The sequence below is a fragment of the Lepisosteus platostomus genome, chromosome 3, assembly GCF_059453375.1.
Source record: "Lepisosteus platostomus isolate fLepPlt1 chromosome 3, fLepPlt1.hap1, whole genome shotgun sequence".
NCBI classification, from domain to species: Eukaryota; Metazoa; Chordata; class Actinopteri; order Semionotiformes; family Lepisosteidae; genus Lepisosteus; species Lepisosteus platostomus.
In genome coordinates this window covers 48,893,876-48,915,553 of record NC_142613.1, presented here as the reverse complement: position 1 = coordinate 48,915,553, position 21,678 = coordinate 48,893,876, and the positions used below count along the sequence as shown (strand labels likewise).

Genomic DNA, 21,678 nt, shown 5'->3' with positions numbered 1-21,678 from the left:
CTGTTTTGGGGGTTATTTTTCTGATGGGTCTTAAAGCCTCAGATGTTGAAAGCTGAAGGATTGATGCCCTCCAGTGACAACAAATTAATAGGGCATTTGGAGCTGCTAGCTTTGCTTCATGACAGCATGCTAACTGTTTAATAAAAAAACCTTGGCACATTTGTTTAATTCAAAACTGTTTACAATTGTAGCACTTTATTATTATTTAGATAGAACTATTATTCTTTAATTCTGACAGACTGAATAATACGGAATCTGTGCAGATTTGTGTGATATCATATATACTGTACAGTATAATGTATAGCTACTTCATTTGTGAGGAGATTTAAATGTATTTAACATTAAAACAAACAGTTAAGAGCAAAATCTGTAATAGATCCAAAGGCTGCTTTTGTTTCTTTTGAGTTTTTTGTGTCTTGCATAGTCTTGGTTTTACACTACATCTGCCATGTTACTTTGTTTAATGGCTCATTTTCTCATATTGAAATATAAAAAATCTTTCAATGTATTTTAAACTGGTTCTGATGATCTTAGGTTGGTGCTTGTATACCTTTTAGTTGTGGATGGGACTTTGACCTCCCGGTTGTGTAGTGCTAGTGTGAAATATGTGTTCAGAAAGGAGGAGAAGCATGCTCACTTTGTTTGCCCTGGAGATAAGGTCCACAGTGTCAGTGTTGTCCATATTTGGTGGCTGAGCAAGGAGAACCAGGTGGTGCTGCAAAGCACAGCACAGTGAAGCGTGGACAGATCTCATCCTGACATTTGCCATCCCATACTGCTGGAGGGGAGAGAAAAATCTGCTTTTCCATATGCTTCTGGTTTACTTTTTGCCTGCAGTTCTGGCCAGATGGCCCTGTGAACATTGTTTACCTTAAGTTGCTGTCCCAGATGTAGTATTTATCCATAGGCATTCATATTTAATTTTGTTTTCCCAAGAACAAGTAACATAATGTAAACCCCTTTCCCTCCACTTTTTTAACTACTTTGTTTTAGATGAAGTGTAGCCTTATTATAGCTTTATTTTTAATAAGAGAAACCCCAGTGTGTGAAATTGCGTGGAATGTTTGTGTGCTCACATTTGATTTTTATAGATTGCATCACCCAGGTCAAGGTCAGATACCGAATTCATAGAAAATGGATTTTCTTTACAAGCGAAAGTTACTTTGTTGTTTTACTATCTGGTCACATTAAAGTTCATTATAATGAACTTTTCTGTGGGGTGTTAAATTGTAAGCTATATTTTTCACACATAGTCATTTTGTGAGTGATAAAATATAACAATGTTATCATTGTTTTTCCATTGTTTTCTCTTGGATGAATAATGGTACCTATTTTTTATTTTAACATGGTGCCACCTTGCTAGATATTATTAGAGGAATTTTGAGGTCACTGTTCTGTGCTTTGCAGCCAGTACTGTTAATATTTGTTGTCTCCACATTGTGCCTGTTATTGTTTGTGTTACAAATGATTAGAAAATTAAAATAATCACTTATGGAGTAACTTGTCTCTATGACATTAAAAATTCATACATTAACCTGTTTCTGACAGAATGATATAGTAATAGTCCAGTGTTTTTTGTCATAGTGTGTGTCTAGCTAGTGTTTTGTGAGTATGAAACAAAATGTTTAGAACTTTATTTTTCATTGTGCCATTTATGTATGCCTCGGTCCCCTAATAAATGTAATATATTATATGTGTATTTACAGGTTATGTTATAAAAATAGTAACTAAGACTGATAGAATTTTGTCATTTAATTTAAAATATTTTGCTGGGTTTTGCTAGTCCTTTCACTTTAACCCATTTATGTGTTTTCCTTCTTTGGTAATGTTACACTTTAATAGGAAATTTATAGAAGGAATGCTTTTGATTTGGTTTAAATTAAACTGGCGTCTTTCTGGGTATGCCATTTTCTGGTTGGAATGTTTTTCCTAATGAACTTAGTTTATGAATCCTTTTCCTGTGTTATGCTTTAAAATATTTTCTGCATATGAGGAGGACTGTAGTCTGGAATGGAGAGTAAGCACTTGAGTCCACATTGCTTAGCAGATTAGATGTAATTGGTACTGTAGTGGTTTTCCAAATCAAAACAGAAACCTAATCAAACAAACAATTTTCATATTTTTTCTTTTTCCGTGTTCAGTTTATAAAATTTGATTTTAAAAGTTGGTGAATTTTGTTTTATATTTAGACTTCCTAAGTACTGTTTTAACTCAATAGTACTGTTTTAACTCAATAACATTCCTGTTTGTTATTTCATTGCTATTATGGACATTAAGTGTACAATATAAAATTATTTAATATCTTTGTGAAAGACGTGTTAAAAAATCAGACCATAGAATCAATTCCAATTTAAAAGAAGACTTCAGATTGTAGGCATCCCAGACCATTTTTGTAATAAAATGGTGTAGGTGTAATCAACATACTGTATGTGTATAAATGGACACATTGGACATGATGATTTTTTAAAGAAAAGTTATTTATTTCTTCTATGATTTGCATATATGACCTAAAAATCAAAATAAAGGCATGAAACTGTCGAATGATAAATGGATGATGCCCGTCCTTCGGGATTCGGCTGGTTTTCTAGGTCTAGACCTTTTACCAAATACTAACAAACTGTTCCATTAAGAGCAGAAGTTGAATGAAATATTACTGATGCCATGGCCTGTTTCTGTTACTTTATAATGCACCTGTCCTTTAAAAATAAGGTTGTGAAAAGTCTCAAGTCTATTCACATATAGTTTATCACATAATTAGAAACAAGTCTTATTTGCATATCTGTACGTTTTAACAGCTGGGTCCAATGCAGTAGAATTTGAATGTGTGAAAAGATATGCCAGCTGTCATCTGGAATCCCAGATGACAGTACTTCCATCCAGATGCTGTGTAAACTGTTTAACCTAGTTACATTGCAACAATGCAGATTGTCTTTATTGTTTCTGAAGATGTCCATACACATACGGCTTAGCCTTCCAGTATCTAATTCTCCAGAGTCAAAGCCGTTTTGCATTTTAAACGATGGTTCATGGTGTTTTGAGACATCCGTAAGGATAAACAAACATGTATTCATATATTTCAAGTATTCATATTTTGGATATGCTGTAAACATTTTTTGGCATCATTTGATTAATTGATCATTCATAGCTGATGGTGATAAACGCGAAGTGACTAACCGTTGCTTAACTACTAAATCACGTCAATAGTGAGAAAATGTCCTGCTTAGCAAGAGAACAATGTCATTGTGCCATTGGTATGTTGGAGGGTAGACCAAGTCATTGACTGTCAAGTGATCACACTTTCTGACCTGTCATAACATTTTTGCCCAACACAGTCCACCAATGATAAGTCACAATGTGGGAAGCCACAAGTTTCGATATCTTACTGAGCTCAATGCTGAGGTGCAAGACCCAGGCATGAAGGCCTGGGCAGAAATGTTCAGTCAATACAGAACTCTGCTTGTTGCAGTGGGTGGCAACCTGATTGCTTGACCCTAAATGGTTCAAGTCCTTGGACTTCACTTACTGCCCTTCCTGTGAGCTCATTATAACATGGCAGCGTTCCAGCAGAATGAAGCGTAGCCTTAAGTTTTGTTTTTGTGTAACTACTTGCTTGTCAGATGAGAATATGACAAATGGATGCTGTACTTGGCCGCGGGATTTGAACCGGCACATGCTTATCTAGCCTTAATGAGAGAATTGGGGTACGATCTTGCAAAACAAGACAAGCTATGGTTGCCGCTGGAAGTGGTGTTAGTGTGACCAGCTGGGGGCGCCCACCCTGCGGTCTATGTGTGTCCTAATTCCCCAGTATAGTGGCGGGGACACTTTACTGTAGTGGGCACTGTCTTTTGGATGAGACATTAAACCGAGGTCTTGACTCTCAGTGGTCATTAAAGATCCTCGGGCAGTTCTCGATAAGAGGAGTGAGTTATCCTGGTGTCCGGGACAGATTTCCCCCCTTCCAAATTGTCCCCATGTCTGATTGGCTTGCACTTGCCCTGCGATGGACTGGCGCCCTGTCCAGGGTGTACCCTGCCTTGCGCTCGTTGCTTGCTGGGTAGGCTCCGGCTTCCCGCGACACCGTATGGTATAAAGAGGTTTAGCAAATGACATGACATGATGACTATTCCCCCTTTGCTCTAGATGTTAGTTTTCAACTGCTAAATAATTTCCATAAAAGTTATTTTATGTGAATGCATTATTCCAGGGCCTTGCTTCATTTCAAAACAGGCATTTTGGGTACATACAGTAGTAATTTAATCTAGGTTGTTTGTGAATTCAGTTAGTTATGCAGGTTTTTGTCACTGTCTATCACAGAAAGTGTATAACTCACATTTCTAGTGTCAGGAATCATTAGGTTGATGTTTCTTAAAATACAGTAGGTGTGTTGCCTAATAGGTATGTTGTTTGCAAATATCTGGAGTTTATTTTTTATTACTGAAAAGTAGCGAAGCTGGTTTTAGAAAATTGAAACTGATATTAATAAAATGCTTGTAAAGTGTGTTTTTGTAGACTAGAGGGCATACATTATTTCTGCTTACCAATAATTTGTTTTATTTTAGGAACAACATCAAAAATAATAAAAATTCGAGAAGAAACCACTGAAGGTACTGATCTCCTAAAAGGGAAGAATCCAGTCAACAGCACCTTTGTGCCAGTTAAAGGCATAAACAATTTAGGAAATACATGCTTTTTTAATGCAGTGATGCAGGTAAGATATTCCTGTACAGCCTAGAATAAGCTTTTTAGAAATGTTTTGCAGGTAGATCCACAATGATCTATGTAATGTGCCAAGTCACATGTGTGACAATGCCTCATTCATTATACTCTTGAAAAAACATTGTTTGGACAAGTTTAGTCATTTTGGACAATTGGGTCAATTCGGACATTTGAGAAATATGGTGAAGTAGTAACCATTTTTGGTGCCAGTGTGTGCATCTCCTAATCATACTGTATCACTAAGAACTGCTAGATTTTTCAGGTAAAATCATACAGACGCAGGTGTTTTTCCGCCTCCATCCTACATATGCTTGCAGGAAACTTGCAGAGAAGTCACAAGGCTATGGCAGCCCATAGCAACAGCCTTCTCACCCGTCAGCACTGCTCCTCTGGTAGGAGGCCTTCTGAAACAGTGCTGGGTAGTGTCAAGCACAGCAGCAGCCTGAAGGGCTGTACAGTACTACCAACAATGGAAATAACAAACTGGAAACCCATCCAGATCCTTGATTTCTTTTTTCAATGGGCAGACTCTTTTTGTCACATCTCTAGCACTTGTTTGCAAGCATCTGCTCTTTTTGCCTTTTATTCCATAGGAAAAAAAAAATGTTATTCAGTTGTTGCAGTTAGACAGCACTGTGATTAAAAACAGGAGCAGCTGCTTTGTATCTCCAAATCCTAAACAGTTATTTACCTAGTAATTATTAGTCATTTCAGCACAGTCTATGTCAAACTTCTGGCATGTCTGCACCCTAAGGTATTGCATGATGTTAAAAATGAAACACATAGTTAAATGGATAACTGGTTGAAGAAATGCACATGATTTTTTTTAAATATGAGGCATATTTTAGATAACCATTCTTTTATGGAATGGTATGATTTAATTTAAACTTTTTGGGTCTTTGTTGGTGACAGGGTGTCCCATGTTTTGTCATTGTTTGTACCTTTCACTATGTGTTTACCTGTTATCAAGTCCTCTAGCACTTGAATTCTGCTTTGTTCTGCCTGAAGCAGATTCATTTCCTTCAATCTGTAATAGCATCCCCACTACACATAAAGGAAAGAGAATAGTGTAAGATAATAATGTCAGTGAAGATATTGAGACATTAACACAATGAAAGTGGTAAAATGTTTTCAGTCATGTTTACCAAACAAATCAATTAAGTACAAAATCTGCCATATTCATAGTACTGATAAAGAGATTTGGAAAACTATTCTTCTATTAAGTATAGAGATTCTTCCCAATTCCCAAAACGTACACTAAATCTACCTATGTGATGGATGTAAACAACAGTTTATTTTTTGCAGTGTATTTGTTGTTCAGGACAAATATAGTAGCATACAGAATTTAAAGGAACAAGTAATAGGTTTATTATTAGCTTCAAGGCTCCACGGCCGAAACGTTGCGTTTTCTTTCTTCTCTTTTCAGCATGGAATAAACCTATTACTTGTTCCTTTGCAGCCTATGCATGCTGACGCAGCTACCCACCTGAACTACACAATTAAAATGTGTGAGTTAAAAGTGATTTGTGTAGCAAATATTTAAGATTCAGATTTGACTTCCAGCTTTGTTATACTGTACAAGGACTTTATATTTTGTTGCACGTTTGTCGTGTCTTTTCTCAGTAGTTATTTTCTTAGACGTGTTAGGAGGAACAGGGAGAGGGAAGAAGGAAGGAGGCATTGACAGCATTAGAGTCACTGAATAGCTGCATTGCTTCATTTCACACACTAGAATGTCATTGAAATGAGTCTGTAATAGAATCATGCCTGTTATTTTTTTCTTCTTTTAAGTTACCCTTTCAATAAAATCATAACAATTTACTGAACACCAGCTGTCCTTGGAAATTATGACCTGTGCTGGTCAGGACTCCCTCATAGGTTGTGTTTTAGAATTATTTGCTGTCTGTACAGCTTTAAGTTATAAAGCATGGCCTTGCTCTGTATTACAAAGAGGCTCTTGCTGAATGTTTTCTAAGTCCACATTTTTGTCTTAAAATGATGAATGTTCATTTACGACAGACATGTACGGAGCTGAAAAAATAGTTTTCTGGGAAATATTGCTTATACACATTCACAGTGCAATTGTGTTGTTAAAATGTAATACATCCACAGATCTGTCCATAGTTTCATTTCTATTGATTTAAAGGTGACATTAAAACATTCTGTTAAGCCTCAAAAGGTTTTATTAAAAATGTAATTTATTGCAAGTATTTTAAAGACATTTGTGTTTTTGCAGATGGCCTTGGCACTTTAGCAGTCTAAATGCTAATTACTGCACTGTTTTTTTCTTATATTTTTTTTGAAGAATTTGTCTCAGACACACATGCTGAATGATTTGGTCTCAGAGATGAAGGAAAAAGGATCAAAGCTGAAGATTTGTCCACTTATGGAAACAAACTTGGTATGTAAAATTGGGTAATGGTCCAGGAATAAAGAATGATGTCTAAGCCCATATTAGAGCTTACAGGTCAATTAACCTTTCCAAAACTTTCCAACCTTTTTTCCAACTCACTGTTATGATACTCTAGCACTTAATTCTGTTTTTTTGTTATTGTCAACTGCCTTGAGATGATACATGGTGACAGGTACTGTAAATAAGAGTACAAAAGATTAAGATTATGATTATGTCTTTCAAGGCTTGCATATGAACATATCAAAGCGAACTCATAGCTTTTGTTGTGATTTTTAAAACATCTTTATTGCTGTAATAGTTTAGATTTGGTAATGAGTGTTATACAAGTTTAGATGAAGTAAATGTTGTTTTTAAAGTCATACCTGGTTACATTCTGGGTATGTATACCTAGGTGGGGAGAGGAGGAGTGAGGAGCACCCCAGAAAATAATTGGGGAAAAAATTGTGGATCTTCTTTCTTTTCTGTGTAAAGTCAAGGGTAAAACTATAAATAAAAACACAAGATGGTAAAAAGTGAAGCACAGTTGAAGGTGAGCAGCCCTTGGAGAAAAATGGAGTCACTATGTTACTTTTTTTACTTCTTGCCAGTTTGAAATGAGGAACAGTTAAACGTCCCAAGTATGAAAAAATGAAATTCTAGCAAGCTACCCGGTCTTGATGTTGAAGCTGATACTCTGACTTCTTTCAAGAAAACTCTGGATGAGATCCTGGGATCAATTAACAACTAACTACCGAACAGGCTATATGGCTATATAACAGGCTGAATGCCTCCTCTTGTCTATGTTCTCATGTAATCTGGGGTGTATAAAAATTACATTACCAAGTTTAAACATAGTTGGTATCTTAAAAATCATTTGATTTTATTTAGTCAGCATTTGATTTCACACCCTCTGTGTCATCGTGGGAGGGTATTCGACTCCAGCTGTCCACATAGTATTTGCTGTCTTTTCACATGCAAGCTCGTAGCTACTGTATGTGCTCTCCAGATATGCCTTTCCCCGCCGGTCGCAGTAGAATAGCTGACCGCTGTTACGCATGTGCTTGATTGATTTGTGGGCTCGCACATGTTTGGAAGCCCTGCACAACTTCAGCCTGTTAAAGAGATGGCACTGTTGATGAGACAGTATCAAGTCACAGGGGTGAAATGCATGTCACCTGAAGGAAGGGAGAGCGGCAGTATATTAATAACAAAGATGCCAGGAGTTGTTTGAGCCAGTGAGCCTCGCTGGCGCTCAGAACTGACCAACCATTTCAAGAATAAATTGTTGAAATTATCATTCAAGTCATGAGTGTTACTTTTCTTCTGTAAGAAATTGTGTATTTCATAATGATTAGTTATTAATATGGAGTTTGTGCACTTACGACTTCAATGTTACAGTATTTTTCTACAAGAATGCATTGTTATATTGTGATTTTTTTTATTTTTTAACAATTGCTATAAAATAATTTATTGGCAAAGATTAATATACCACTACTTGATTTAGATTCTCTTAGCATTTTGTTTTCCCTTTTAATTACTTCTCCATATAGTCTAGAAGATGTAAATGATGTCTCAATATAAACATCCTGTGCAAATACACCATTTATTCATAATACTTGTAGTCCCAACTACATAGTTATTATATTATTCTGTTAACCCCGGTGTCATGGCTCGATTTTATTATGGGCATGTGCAGTCTGAACGTCCTAAAGTTCACGTTCAATTTAAAAGATGAAGAAGCTCTTTCTCACTTTCCCGTTTGATGAGCTGTGATGCATAATGTAAAACAGGTGTATGCTACACTACAGTGGTATAAGTGTATAAGGCACTTTTGTATAAGTAGGTATAATTTTATTAATATTGCAAATCATTATTATTATTTCATTTAGATGGTTGAATGCTTTTTGTCCAAAGATGCAGGTAGTGGTTGATACACAAAGTAGAACCGGCCTCATAACATTTGGTTTATTTCTCTTGGAAAACATTGCATTATTCTCAGTATAACTCGTAAATGTAATGGTTGATTTTTTTATGCATAGGACCCATTGGTTGTGACCCTGCCCAGTCCAGAGCCTTTGACATCTGCCATGTTCTTGTTCCTGAACTGCATGAAGGAACCAGGAAAGGGACCAGTTTCTCCAAAAATACTTTTCAACCAGCTGTGCCAAAAGTAAGTTAAGAGCATAAGATTAACATGTAAATATACACCATGTAACTGGTTATTGAAAAGTTGTCTCTTTGCTGGGTGGAGGAGATAATCAGATTGTTGTCCTCTTCCTGGACCTTGATCCATCATTAAATGGACTTAGCGCAATCGGGTTTACTGCTCCTGGTGTTGTCATAGGCTCTTCATCATGAGTAATGGACTGACTGTGCAGGAGCCAGCTGGTCGCATGGCCAGTGCACAGTTTGCATTCAGAGGTAAGTGATGGCTCCTAGCGAGAACTGCAGCTTTCTCTTGTCCCCATGCCAGGCTTTCACTTCATGCTTTTAAAAGCTGAGGTGTGTGATGGGCAAGATCGGTCAAGACCCTGTTACCTCATTTGACACTGTTGCACAGTATTAAATGCATAGGATACTCCACGGCTTCATTTGTATGAATCTGTTAGATATGTTGGTAGAGCTGCAGTGGCACTGGAAAGTGGGTAATGATGAAGGGGTGTTCATGTTATGAGCACTGAACAGTGTCTAAGGACCCATGTTTATGCAGTTCAGCTGAAGTTTGGAGGACTTTGGGCATGTAAACGCACTGAATTTTTGTTATGTGCTCCATTTCGGAAGAGACTGGCTATTATCAGTTTGAGACGGCAATGCAGTGTCAAACTGGGATATCGTCAATGAAGATCATTTACTCCCACCTCAGACATGGAACCTATTACAGCTTCCAAAGTTACCATTGGCTTCACAGAGGAATCCCTAACTAGATTTCTGCTTGCTTGGGTGCTCAGTTTGGATAGACAGCTCCATATGGATAGTACCTGGGTTGTCTTTACAAGTCTATTTTTCGATGATGAACTTCACCATAATCAAAAGGATAATCAGTGACTTTGAAATCTTCTCCTGATCAGTTCTTCAGTGCCACTTAATTCCTGATTTATGACAATGGGGCTTATGGATTTAAATTCAGTATCTAATTGAGGAAACTTAAATGCATCTAAATATGTGACCTTTCAAATGGAAGGCACTGGAACTGATAAGGATTTAGCAGAGCAAAGGGGTTTGAATACTTAAACAATTAAGAAATGTTACAATTTTCTTTGAAAATCAGGTTTGTTTTTATAGTCTCAGCATATTTAACTTTGTTTTGGATAAGTTGCATTGATTCTAAAAAGAAGTATTTGAATGCATAATGTCATAATGATCACGAAGTTGCACAATGTCGCAAAATCAGTAAAATGTGGTAGCAAAGGGTTGAGTACTTTTGCAAAACACTATGTAATATTCTTGCCACATTTGGTGTAAGGAATGACTGTATAGGTGGTCTGATCCACTCAGGTCAAAATGCCAAACAGGTCAGGCATTGATCTCCCTCATTCAGAATCTGTTACACTGTAAATCGGACTTCAGAATCAGTGTTTGAAATGCAACAAGTCATGGTAACTGTAAGGGGTATGAGACAGTTTTTCTGATGATTCTGAAATAGCTGGCATTATCTTTATACGCTTAAGAGACAACTCTGAGCTGTGAGAATCAATTGAAACACCCAAGGGTCCAGATAGGCTTTCTTTGTACGTCAATGCAGAAAGTTAATTAAAGCTGCTGCACTTAACACTTAAGCAATGATAACCTTTAAATGGCAAAAAAAGACAGATTGGCTAAGTTAGGGAACTGTGATCATGATATGGTGTGGAAGTGTATTCTGAAACTATAGATATTGAGTCCAAAGCAAAAGTGTACCATTTCTACAAAGCAAAGACATTGTAGGAATGCGACACAGCTTAAGCGAAATAAATTACAATGGCATAGATATGTACTCAGTGGAAAAAGGATGGCAACAGTTTAAACAGATTCTACTCAACACACAGACCACTTTTATCCCATGATTGAGAAAGTCAAAAGCTAAAAAAATGCTTTCCCTAGTGCTTCAACTTTAGGGAAATCCCATTTCCAAATGCTTAAAAAAATCTGTTTGGGAAAAATCTAAGGAAAAAGAGAGCACTTTGCAAAATGATTAAAAACAAGAGGATACAGTTAAATAATGTACAGGTATAATGGGGTATTAGACCAGGAGAGAAATTGAAACAAATATTGCAATGGAGACTAAAATAAACAGTAGAAAGTTCTTTGACCAAGACAACAAAAGAACCATTAAGGATCTGGAGTTAAAATTGTGAACTTCTAGCCAATGAAAGAGAAATGGCTGATGTACGAAATGAGAAAACTGAACCAAGTATTTGCAATTAATCTGACTTTAATTACCACGATTACATAAAGTAATGGATCTGATTATAAGAACAAAATGAATTGATCAAGTATATGGAAATAATATCCTAGGGCAGTGGTTCTCAAACTGTGGTACGCGTACCTGCAGTGGTACGCGGCGTGCCGCCAGTTGGTACGCCAAAACACAGGAAAGCGTGAAAAATAACAGAAAAATATTTAAGAACTGTTCTAAGTTAATTTGAGATAAATACACCGAGCATCTCTGTGTTTCTCTCCCATGCGCATTAAATAAAAACTTAAAATAAACACTGAAATAAAAACAGAAATGTGGAAAAATGCAAGCTTGCGGATTGCTAAAGCAGGTAAGCCCCACACTATTATGTGTGGAGAAAAAGCTGCTGAACAGCTCGACCTGCTGCCCCCCTGAAAGACACAGTCATTCATAGAATTATTGAAATGGAGGATTATATCAAAAGTACGCTGACAGAGCGCGTTAAGATGAGCAGATGTTTTTCACTGCAATTAGATGAGTCTGTAGTCGATTTGGCCAATTTGCTCGTTTATGTTAGATACGAGTTTGAGGGTACGTCCCGTGAGGACTTTCTGTTCTGTAAGCCGCTACCAACAGGAACTACAGGAGAGCACGTATTTCAGCTTCTGAATGAATTTATCGAAGAGAATGGCATCGACTGGATAAAATGTGTCGGAGTTTGTACAGACAGTGCTAGAGCAATGACAAGCCGACACAGCGGTGTAGTTGCACGAATTAGAGAGGTTGCTCCAGAAATTAATGGTTTCATTGCAACATTCACCGCGACACCTTTGCTGTCAAGAAAATGCCTGAAGATTTAAAATCTGTTAGACTGTTGGGAATTGTATCAAGGCTCGAAAAATTAATTCACATCTGCTCTACTCGACTAAACAGGCTCACCCCTCTCACTGAAATGGTGCTTTTTTATTTTTATTTGTTGTTGTTTTTTTTCTGTAAAACACTTTGAGAAGCCACATTTTTTTTATATCAAACAAAGTTTATTATTATAATATTTATTATATGTATGTGTGCACATGCGCTCATGTTGGTCATTGAGAATTTCTGGGATTCCTATGAGATGATGACTTGTAGGTGGTACTTGGATGCTTTGGTCCAAAAAGTTTGAGAAACACTGTCCTAGGGTATAGTCAACATGGATCTGGAAAAGGCAAGTCTTGCCTTACCAACTGGTTAGATTTCTTTGAATAAGTAATAACAGTAGTGGATACACACCCTAAATTTTCAGAAGGCTTTTGATAATGTTCCTTATAAACAACTAATTCTCAGTTGAAAGATGGTAGGTATTCAAGGGCATGTGAATTGTGTTTGGATTGAGAATTAGTTATTAAATAGAAAGCAGAGGGTACAATACTGAAATTGGGGTGATATAATTAGTGTAGTACTTCAGGGATCTGTACTAGAACCACTGTCTTTCTTAATTTATATAAATGATCTAGATTCCAGAATAGTTTGTGATCTGGTGAAGTTTATGATGCAGATGGTATCAAATTAGGAGAATTAGCAAACACTGTACAGAAGCAAATTAAATTCTAAACGATTTTGATAAAATTCAAGACAGGCAAACACCTGGCAGTTGACAAGTTTATATAAAAGTGCAAAGTATTGCTTGTAGATAGTACAAGTGTAGGAAACACTGACCTAGAAAATGCTTCCTATGAAAAAGAAGTAATTATGTTATATTGACACATCTCTTACATCTTCTAGACAATGCCTTTAAAAGACAGATATAATGCTAGGATAAATATATGATATGGAAGAATCAAGGGTCATTGGGCACTGGCAGAGATGAAAAGTAAGAACAGAGAGAAGCGTGGTTAGGTGGAACAGGAAGAGGGAGGGCTGGAACAGTGAACATATCGTGTTTTTTTTTATTAAACCAAGGAAAGAAAGACAGAACCACCAACTGGAGAAAAGAGTGATCTGAGATGATTATTGACCTTTAGAGACTAAACAGGCCTATGCAGACTATGCAGAAGACAAGTGGTGCTTGTAGGTTGTAAGGAAAGATAAAATGTCATTGTTTGTTTACAGAAATGACAAAGTCATTATGGCAAGATCCTCAGGTTACACTTATTAGAGTACATATGAGATCTGAAACACTTTTAATGTTGTAGGCACAGGAGAAGAGGCAGTTGTAGATCCCTAAATAATCCACTGCTCAGTGCAGTAGATTTAGACAAACCATTTGAGTGGTTTGTCGTTAGGAGCTTTGGTGGAATGAAATGTTGCAGGAGAAAGGAGAAACAGTTCTAGTTTCTACACTGAAGAATGTTTTCCTGAGAGAGCTTTTGGTCTAGTTGAATCCACCACAGAAGTAAAAATAACTTTGGATTGCGTACTTTACATCAGAGCAAGCAGCTAGAAATCGAAGTAGCAGTTGGACAGCAACAGAGTGATGGAGATGGCAAATCCATGATTTAGCTGTCTGAGGTCAGTGATGAGACAGGTATTCTGCAACATAGCTTTCTATAACTTGATTTAATATTGAAAATAGGTACAAATAGAATTCTTGAAAGTGGCTGATGAGTAGAAAGGCAAACTGTGAATTAGGAGTTAGTGCTACAGTCTCCTGGAAAAGTGGTCTCAGTCAATATTTATTCCTTGGATTCCTGAGGGAAAAACATTCCTCAGAGTAATTAAAACATCATTTTTGAAAAAGCTCTTCCGTAGGTACTGATAGATTAATAGGATTGTGTCAAATGACATTTAATTTTACCTTAAAAAATCTATATAGTCTGTGAGCCTTTCACATGAACTACTTGAAAAAAATAATTTAATTATTTGCAGGTCATTTGAACTGCAATGAATGAATTTAAGAAGTATAGAAAACTAAATTCTTAGATTTAAACCTGCAATAAATTGTAAGATAGGCAAGGTCATTTTGAATTACTTATTTATATGAAATATTATGAAGAGTCTAAGTGAACATAATAGGAGACATCAATAGTTGTTAAATTCATCTATGCTTTATGTACGTCTGAGTCCTTGGTTCTCTGTGCCTTTTGTTATTCATTTCGTTCAGCTCTTACGAATTACCAAGCATTGCTGCAAGTACATATTTTTAGACTTGAGCAGACTGTAAGTGACTAATTTTCTAATTTATTTCTTGTCAGAAACATGATATTTTAGTGTGAAGCTGCTGTAAAGAGGTATTCCTTAGCCACATTATGATAAATACAAAATGGGAGGTTTTTAAGATCTTCTTCTAAAAACACAGGACACCTTCATCCATAGAGTAAATAAATCAAATCTTAGACAGATCTGGCCCCAATGGTTTAATCATTTTAGAAAAATATAAGTAAAGAGAAAGTATTTTAACTGGATGTAGTTCGTTTTAAATCTCTTTATAAAAAATAGAAAAAACTAGGTAAAAACAGATATTAGGTCTGAGAGAGAGTGGGAAAAAAATATTGCAGTGGAGGATACAAAATATGTAATAAAATGTTTTATTTGAATTCCTACAATGAAAGAGCAGTAATGGTAGGCATGCCAGATAATAAAAGTAAAAATTTGCAATGACTAATAAATGAATATTTGACTTGGGTGTTTACCACAGAAGAAATTGACAAAATGCCCAAGGCTCTGCAATCACAAAGTTCTTTATTAAATAGTATTAACCAGTTATCGGTACTAGAAACACTAAAGATGAATTATCTCCATGTCCTGGTGTTTTTCTGCCAATTGTACTTAAGTAAAATATACATTATTCATAGATCATTAACAAAACTCTTCCAACAGTCGTTCTAAATGGGTGATAAGTCTGAATCAATCAATTATAGACAAGGAATTTCAGTAGTTTTGAAAACAACTAAAGCAGAGGATCTTGATTCTAGATGACAATCAACAGATGCAGAAAATGTAGATGTTGCATAAGTAGTTTGCAGAAGAAACAACACTAATGGATACAAATTATAGATTTTTAGAAGTATTTTGGTGATGTTTCATATGGAATGGTTAATTCAGTTGCAGGAAATAGGCATTTGAGGTAATGCATGTTTTGGATTGGAAATGGAATACTGATCAATTAGTAAAACAATTTTTAGTTGTAAAGCACTATGTTGCACTTATCATTTCAAGACACTAGATAAAAACACTTTAAAATAAAGAAGAAGGTATAGTTAAAGGACTATCACCAAATTTTTAAGACAGTTTTAAGCACTTGCATTATCAGTTTCTTATGGACAAAGAACTGATTATCCTTAGATGGATAAAGCTAGTCACACCTAATTTAAGTAAGTGAAATTCACTAGTTGTGCAATTTAAAATTAAGAGATTAAAATCCACTTAGTTTTACAGATAGGCAGTGCAGTGTTTACAACAGTGGTGAAGCAAGAACCTGATTTTGTGAGGATATGAGCAGCTCTGGATTTTGTTTGCGCGAGCTGGAGTCGTCAATTGTTAGCTCCAGGAAAAAAAAATGTTTCTCAGCAGCAGAAGTAGATAAGTAGTATAAATGAAATGTATGTTTTAATTGGTAATCCGATAATGGTGTTCAAAGGTTGCAGTAGAATCAAAAAGTTTTCTAGTTTTCTAATCACAACATTTGGATTAAAATCAAAATGATCAATTACGGCCTTAGACTTTTAAATTCCATTCTGATGCTAAGAATATAAACCTCTGTTTCATTGGTGCTTAACTTTTCATACATCTGTGCATGATATCCTGATAAATAGATGACAGTACTAGATGACAATGACAAGGAAAGTATTGTTTGTGTGTGTGAGCTACAATTAAAGAAACTGTGAGTGTTGTCACTAAATAAATGCATAAAAGTAAACACCATTTTTCTAAATGATTTGCACTAAAGTTATAATATAGCTTATAAATGAGAGGGGCCTCAATATTGACCTCTGTGAAACCACAGCACAAGCAGCTGTTTTGAAAGAAGTGAAATAGAGACAGTCAAGTCTATTTGTTAAGAAGGTTTCTGTGATCAACAGTGCAAAAGTCAGCATTCAGACTGAGTAATAGAGTAATTACCAGGAATCCAGAAACCACTGTCATTAACGGATATGTGGAGCTATAGCCAAAGCTTTTTCTTTGCTATGTTCTAGCACAACACAGATAGGCAATTTTTTTATAGTTCTTTTTTTCCTAGATAGTTTTGTAATTGAGTGACTAGAATACAGTCAATCCCCTAATACAAAAGGCAGGCTTGAAAGTGGCAAAGGACATTTTGATCTTTAGAAGGTTTAAAAGCTGGGGCAACGTCACCAGTACACAGAGGGTCTTTGTAATCTCAACTGGGAAAGGGATAAAAAAAAACTGCACAGCATGAACATAAAGATAGAGGCTAAGGATCAAATTGAGTACTGGTCTTGATTTTATGTAATAAATCGGGCACCTTGGATGGACTCTTTAGAAACTAGAAATTTGAAGTCTACAAAATTGAAGGAGAGATATTTGCAGGCTTCAAAGACATTGCCTCATTTTCCATAGTAAAAATGTTTTTTTAACCAAATGAAAGAAAAATTAAGTTAAACACATGTTCAGTACAGACGTTGTTGCTTTAGTAGTATGAACGGAGACAGGAGAAGTGTGCTGTAAGCTTTTAATGATCTTGAAAGCAATTGTGTCTTGGAAGTTTCACATTTCAAGTATAAATGGCAGATTTTTCATAATGGTGCCCTATAGTGTGCATAATGTTATTTCGAGGCCTGTTATTCCACATTTAGTGTTTTATGTAATACATTTTAAAAGTTCAAGTAGGTAGCTGTGTCAGCACTCGTAGGCTGCAAAGGAACAGGTAAAGGGTTTAAATTTTAATATGCATTTAAGAAGACAACGGACTAAATATACTATTTTTTCTCATACCAACACTGGGACAAAGATGTCCAGAATGTTTTCATATTACACATTTTAACCTTTGTACAATATAGTCAGATCCAATGTTAACAATTTACATTAAATTAGTTGTAGTTGTAAATGGTTCAATTTTGTGTTTCTAGTAGTGTTCTAATTGCAAGGTTGAACAAATTGTAATGGAAAACAGGCATTTCGCAAACAGCCTAGTTACTAAGAAGCTCCAAGTCCACCCATCCGTTCCGCCAGAGCCTAACTCGGCAAGTAACAGGTGCATGGCTGGGCGCACACTGGATGGGAATCCTGTCCATTGCAGGGCAAACACAGACATGCACAGAATCACACTCACGAGGGCAAATTAACCTACCTGTATGCCTTTGGACTGTGGGAGGAAACGGGAGCACCAGGAGGAAAGCCATGTGAACATGGAAAGAACATACAGGCGTCATGCATACAGTGCCCCAGGACCCCAAGGCATCAATGCTGACCACTATGTAGCCCAGTCCAAGTCCAAGTCCAGTGCTGTCAACTCCAACAGTCAACTCCTACAGTATGTAGTAACCAAATCTGGAGCACAGTAACAAGAAAGATTAAAATGTTCTCTGCCCATCAAACAGAAATAAGTCTTCATGAATATTCAAAAGCTCCTAAAATAAAAGCTTCTCAAAATCAGGTTGCAAGGTGGTAAAATCTGATCTTGAAAAAGCTATATATGAAACTTAGGTGTTTACGTTGACACCATTTTCATTTTTAGAGAAACTGCAAGCAAAGTAACTGTGAACCACAGCTGTATATGTAGTTTAAGGTGCAGAGTCAACCCGTCATATTTCTTCAGAATGAACAGTGAAACATGAACCAGATTAGACAAGGGTAAACAATGCGGGAAATGCATCTAAATTGAGAACATGAGGCACTTCTTCAAACAGAGGGTTGTAGGACAAAGTAAGCAGCACCCTGGCCTCCTTCAGATCTGATCCACTCTTTTCGTTGAAGAAGCAGCTGATGGAGACCCGCAGATCACTGTGGATCACAACCATACAAGCTGAGAGACCCAAATAGCTTCCTCTTGTTTGTAACATTTCTTCTTTTTTGCTGTGCTTTTCTCACAAGGGTGGAAAAGTTGGGTTTTAAAAAACAGTTTTTTGTGTAGATGTTACATAGTTTCAGGATTATTAAACAGCTTCATGGTAGCAGTTAGCTACTTAGTTAGACTTGTAAAGAACAGCTCTAATTATTTATAATGTCAGGGTATATTTTTTTTTTGTCTGTAACACTAATAATACATTTTCTTTAGTATAACGATATGAAAAGGCACAGCTGTGGTAGAATGTACAACCAGCAAAGTGCATGTTATTTACCAAAGTAGAATGTAGATTATGCCAAATTATTCTGGTTGAAGTAGTCAAAAGTGTTATGGTTCCTGCTGAAATAATGATAAATTAATTTCTCAAGATCTTTCCTCCATACTTATGCACATCTGGGGTTCCAATGTTTGAAGAAATGTGATAGTTCAGACCATTGATTTCTGACTTATTTAAAGCATCTTCATTTGGTAGCCTAAAGTTTCATCTGCAGTTAGTATATTTAATAAATTTGCACACTCCAGAGGGGTTAAATGAACTGGCAAAGATTATAAGGAGAAAAGTCATTGCATATAGTTGGATGGTTCTTTCTGTAGCAAACTGCTTAGCGTCTGGTACTAATTCATCCGCTGTTAATTCTGTTAGTGTTGCAGCTGTCAAATGTTTGGCAGCGACAGATTGCCTGCATTGCTACAGGGCCCTTCTGCTTGTTTTCCACTGTGCTGAGTTTTCCGACTGTAGAATTTTGACTGATCCAATTGAAGCAGCTTTACCCATTGAGCTTCTTCTAGAAAGTCCAACAACTAGATGAATCCCTTTTATTATTATGATAATTACTCCTTTCCACTGATACCTGTGAAAACAGTTTGTTCCATTTTTATTGATATTTTATTGGCATTTTATAGTCGGAATGGTGTGTGACAAGTTTGAAATTTGTTGTCTTAAGGCAGTTCAGCTGGTATTTTAATGTTTTAATTTTTGTGCTCAGATGAGACAGGCTTTCACTTTCTAAACACGTTCTTTCGTTCCTGTGAGGACTAAGGGTGCCCCTCTCCTGCCACGGTCCCAGCTCATGCAGGGCTGATGAAGAGACTGCATGATGTTTCCTTCAGGCCTCGCCTGCCTTGAAGCAGTGTGGGGCTCCACCTGGAAGGACAGCCCTGACCAGTATTGAAAGCAGGTGGCAGGAGATTCGTCTTCAGCCTTGGCCATACTGGAAGTTGGGCAAATGTCACCACACATTAAAAGAGAAGAAAGCCTTTAGTAGACGATGTGAACACATTAGGTCTCTCTGGCTGCTCTCTGACACAAGCTAGGATCATTCTTGTGAAAATGCTTTGCAGCAATTAATTAAATCTTAGCACACAAAAGATATAACATTTCCGAGTTCTTTAAGCGAACCATGCTGTTGAACGTATTTCCAACATCTCTAATTTGACCTGAAAGACTCAATTTATTTGATTCAATGTGAAACATATTTAATGGTGGTCCTTGTCTGAATTATCCACTTAATTTGCAGTAATAAATGCATTTCTAAAAATAAACGCTTAAGAAAAATGTAATGGTAAAATGCTTTTACATTCAATCTTCATAGAATGATTTCCAGGGTTATGATATGTCAGCTTTTTTGTGTCCATTTCAGTTTCTGTGAATGCCTATTTTATAACTGAGTGAAACCATGTGTGATTAAAATAAGTAAAACGAATGCTGCTCCTCAATAACATTAATATGCGTTTTAATATTTTGAGCTCATTCAGTATATTGATTATAAAGCAGCTGGTCTCACAGTGAAACTAAAGATGGTTGTGGAACTTGAGTTATGTATTCTAGAATGTGACATGCAGTTTATGGTTTGAGCTCCCAAAGACAGGAGTTCAGTTGATCACCAGGTTGGGGATCCTGTTTTTACTTCAACCTTTCCTTGAAATCTTTAATAAACCAATATCACACAAGCCTTACCCATATCCTTCCCATCTTATTATTCAGAACCAATGTCATACCCATTTATGTAATGGAAGCGCAGCACTGTATGCCCTTCTTGAGAGAGAAGGCAACCGTCCACACGTTTTCATGGGCATTAACAGCAGTTCAACCTGTTCTTTCTTGATGCTGCCAACACTGTACAACAGGTTGGAGAGCACGGGCACTGGCTTCCATATGCCAGCACATCTGTTTGTCTAAGATTTGTCCATTTCAGCCAGTGTCTTGCTTCAAGCATCATTTCAAGGAGAAGAGATCGGACATTATGTATTAGAAGTTGCTAGCTTCTCTTCACTTAAAAAAAAAAAACAACTGAGATCTTCAGGTTGCTTATTGAAAAGCTTTTTTTGAAGGTGCTTGCCATCAGAATGTGTTTTATAGCTTTTTTGTTCATGTTTTTAAACTCTCTTTTCATTAAATATATTCATAGAAGATTCTAACAGTATAAACCAAATGTGTATTTGGCATTGTACTTCATGCATTAGACGCTATAAAAAACATTTCAAATGAGTGCCTTGAGGACTCAAACATTTAAATGCATTGCTTTGTGTGTGCTTATCAGGAGATGCCTTTAAGTATTTTAATTGAGCTTTTTCAATGAAGAAAAAAAAAAGTCTTCAGAAACTGAATAAGGTTACCCTTCTGGTGAAGTGCTAGTTTACACTAAAAACATACTGGAAAACTTGCTTTTCTGCACACTAATAATGCATGTTGCTAAGTGAAATACTCATAATGATAGGTGTTAAATAAAAATCTATACAGTGTTGATAGTAGTCTTCTAGTACATTGAAAGAAGTTTTCTCCCACAAACCTTTGAATTTCCAACAAGCAGCCTTGATTATATACTTAAGAATTTAATGGATGTACTGCATATCGGTATATTTCATATTTGAAGACAACTGATTACAACAGCTTTGGGAAATAAAATATAAACTAAAGCTAATATGTCTTAAAATATTAATATTAAATGAAAAAGAACTGTGTTTTGAACTCTATATCCTAAAATCCCATCCTAAAGGCCAGAGAGGGCCACACATTATAGATCAGAAGTTGTAAGGACAGCCAGACTGGAGGACCTTTGAGGATTATAAATGAGACTCCTCTCATTTATAATCCTTCTTATGTTCTTATTACTAAAAAAAGCAAATGTGCATTCTATCATTTGGACAGTTGATTAGAAAAATATGTAATATATTTAACAATTAAAATGGATATATCCTTATTAAAATAAAATTGCTTAATATAAAATTGTTATCAAACTGATGATG

The 21,678-nt window shown here is 36.2% G+C and overlaps 1 protein-coding gene across 1 annotated transcript in view; it reads left to right on the top strand.

Annotated features, from left to right (window-relative positions):
• usp45 (ubiquitin specific peptidase 45) overlaps positions 1 to 21,678 on the top strand; it is a 49,036-nt gene that overhangs the window by 11,639 nt on the left and 15,719 nt on the right. Inside the window, exons 6-8 of the mRNA XM_088625890.1 lie at positions 4,563 to 4,711; positions 7,025 to 7,120; positions 9,151 to 9,281. Coding sequence (XP_088482016.1) covers positions 4,563 to 4,711; positions 7,025 to 7,120; positions 9,151 to 9,281 — 376 coding nt within the window. The remainder of the gene's footprint in view (positions 1 to 4,562; positions 4,712 to 7,024; positions 7,121 to 9,150; positions 9,282 to 21,678) is intronic.